The sequence below is a fragment of the Odontomachus brunneus genome, unplaced genomic scaffold (genome assembly GCF_010583005.1).
Source record: "Odontomachus brunneus isolate Ranch 3 - 2012 unplaced genomic scaffold, Obru_v1 Obru_scaffold_111, whole genome shotgun sequence".
NCBI lineage: Eukaryota > Metazoa > Arthropoda > Insecta > Hymenoptera > Formicidae > Odontomachus > Odontomachus brunneus.
Window position 1 is genome coordinate 1,154,265 of NW_022639561.1, and position 2,828 is coordinate 1,157,092.

The 2,828-nt window shown below is 58.3% G+C and overlaps 1 protein-coding gene across 1 annotated transcript; it reads left to right on the top strand.

Moving 5' to 3' along the window:
- Positions 1-611: 611 nt before the first annotated feature.
- Positions 612-1,604, top strand: LOC116849332. Its single transcript, XM_032826372.1, has one exon. It carries the CDS (start codon positions 612-614, stop codon positions 1,602-1,604), a length of 993 nt encoding a protein of 330 aa, XP_032682263.1.
- Positions 1,605-2,828: the final 1,224 nt, after the last annotated feature.

Below are 2,828 nucleotides of genomic sequence, written 5' to 3' on the forward strand. Positions count from 1 at the left end.
TATATATATATATATATATATATATATATATATATATATATATATATATATATATATATAAATGTGTGTGTGTGTGTGTATGTGTGTGTAATAAATATTTAGTTCTGCAATATATATGTATATGTATATACATATATATAGGGTGGGGCAAAAGTATCGGACCGGTGAAATATCTCGAAAAATATAAGTTTTACAAAATACTGTTTCAAATTTTAAAAAGATCTATTATATTTACTGATTTTAGCAGATTCATCTTGGGTGGCGTTGCCAAGGTAAAAAATCAGAGAGGGAGAAGCGCTGTGGGGAAAGCCCGAACCCCGGCAAGCGCTTCCCCTCCAGCGGCCAGTGCGGCCGCAGTAACTCAGCCGCCTTCGGCTAAGACGGCCGCACTGGTCGAAAAGAAGTCCCCCCCCCCTGGAACAGAGGAAGCCCAGGGGAGGGAGGGGTAAAGGGGGGATGGCTTTGGAGGGGCCTAGGCCTCTATAGATAATGGATGTAGAGATGGAGAAGATGCCAACAGTAGCGGATCCTCTGCCGGTGGGCAAGAACGGCTGTCTCCCGCCGGCAGACCATGACGAAGTTTGCCTGGAGGGGCAGGATAGGGCCTAAAAATGGCCACCAGGCTCCTCCAGACGAACTACAACCACTCCGCGGGGGCCCAGGACTTACTCTTACAGACTCTCACGGAGCGGAATGGCAGATTACCGCTCGTGTTGGAGCCCCACCATATCCCTGAGAGGGACAATAAGTGGTTGGGACTCCGGCATGAGCTCCCGAACGCTGCGATATACTGGCGCGCGGGTGAGGAGTCTCCCCGCCCCAAATTAATCAGGGCGAAGAAATACATTGTGGCGGCGGAGTGGGGCGCAATGAGGGTGGTCTCAGTGTACGCTCCTCCACGCTCGAGGGTATGGTCGTGGACCCGTTACGGGGGGTTCTTGAAGCAGGTGGGGCGCGTGTTAGACATGTGCGCGCCCCACCCAGTGATAGTCGCCGGAGATTTCAACTCCCACGCCAGGGAGTGGGGTTCCCGGCGGACGGACCCCCAAGGCCAAGATCTTCTCGAGTGGGCGGCGACGATGGGCCTGTTTTTGATCAACTCAGGCTCCGTGAGCACCTGTGTGCGCCCGCGGGGCGAGTCCATCGTGGACTTGACCTTCGGCAATCGCCCTGCGGTGGGCGTAATCAGGAGATGGAGGGTGGCGACCGAAACGGACATCAATTCCGATAACCTGTTGATCGAGATGTCCGTGGTTTCCACCCTGACGGAGGTGCTCCGTCGTCGCCGGGATGGGGCCGAGTTGAGGTCACCGCGCTGGGCACTCCGCCACCTGGACGAAGACGCCTTTAAGGCGTCGGTGATAGCGTCCTCTTGGGCGAGGAGGTTGAACCCCCCCCCCCCATTGCTGGCCCGGGAGGACATTGAAGAGGAGACGGCCGGACTCGGAAAAGTCATGGAGGCAGCCTGTGACTCCTCCATGCCCCGAGCTCGGCCTACCCCCCGTTGCGCCGCTTATTGGTGGTGCGAGGAGGTGGCGGAGCTACGTGGGTCCATCATCCTCCTCCGCCGACGCATGCAGCGCATGCGTGCGGCGCGGCGGTAGGGACTGGAATGGGGGTTTGCGCGCAGGTCTCTCCAAGCCGCGCGGAGAGATTTGCGCAAAGCCATAGTCAGAGCCAAGGCCCAGGCATGGCAGCGGTTACTCGAGGAGCTCGATAGGGATCCATGGGGGCGCCCATACAGAATTGCCCTCGGACGCTTGAGGACATGGGCGTCCCCAGCCACAGAGGACCTAGACCTCCAGGCGCTCGACAATGTCGTGGGGGCCCTCTTTCCTACGGCGGGGCCGGAACCTTGCCGTACGAGGACCCCCCACCTGGATGGGAGACGCACCTGGAGGTCACTAAGCAGGAGCTCGCAATCGCTGCCAAAAGGCTCGAGGGCAAATCGAAAGCCCCTGGGCCGGATGGTGTGCCTGGCACGACATGGGCCTTGGCCCTGAAGTAGCTGAGCCTCCGCCTGAGGCGGCTGTTTACGGACTGCCTCAGAGCGGGGGTCTTTCTCAGTCGATGGAAGAGGGCCCGTCTGGTCCTCCTACCCAAGAAGGGCCGACCAGCGGGGGCCCCGTCCGCTTACAGGCCGATTTGCCTGTTGGACGAGGTGGGCAAGCTCTTTGAGAGAGTGTTCGTCGCCCGCCTCGTCCATCACCTCTCTCGGAATGGTCCCGACCTGTCTGATGGACAGTATGGGTTCCGTGGGGGCCGCTCAACAGTAGCTGCGATCCTGAGAGTGCGGTCCCTTGCAGAACAACAGGTGGCGGAGGGGGGGGCGTTGGTGGTGTCGCTAGACATCTCCAACGCCTTTAATTTCTTCCCCTGGGACCAGGTAGAGGCGGCGATGCGCTATCACTGCTTCCCGCCCTACCTAGTCCACATTATACGGGACTATTTCCGGGAGAGGAAATTGGAGTTCAGCAACGCTGCTGGACTCCAATGCGGACGGGGAATGTACTGCGGAGTTCCACAGGGGTCGGTACTTGGATCCCTACTTTGGAACCTCGCGTACGACTGCGTCTTAAGAACGGCCCTCTCTCCCGCCTGCACCATGGTCTGCTACGCAAACGGCACCCTGGTGCTGGCGGGAGGTATCGACTGGGAGGAGGCTACGGCTATAGGCAACACAGCCGTAGCGTGTGCTGTGCGCTCAATACGGCAGCTGGGCCTACGGTTGGCCCCCCCCCCAAAAGACCGAGTGTATGTTTGTGTACGATCGGTCAGCGGGGGTGCCCTTGAGGTCCAGCATTATGGTCAACCCGCGTGCAGGTGAA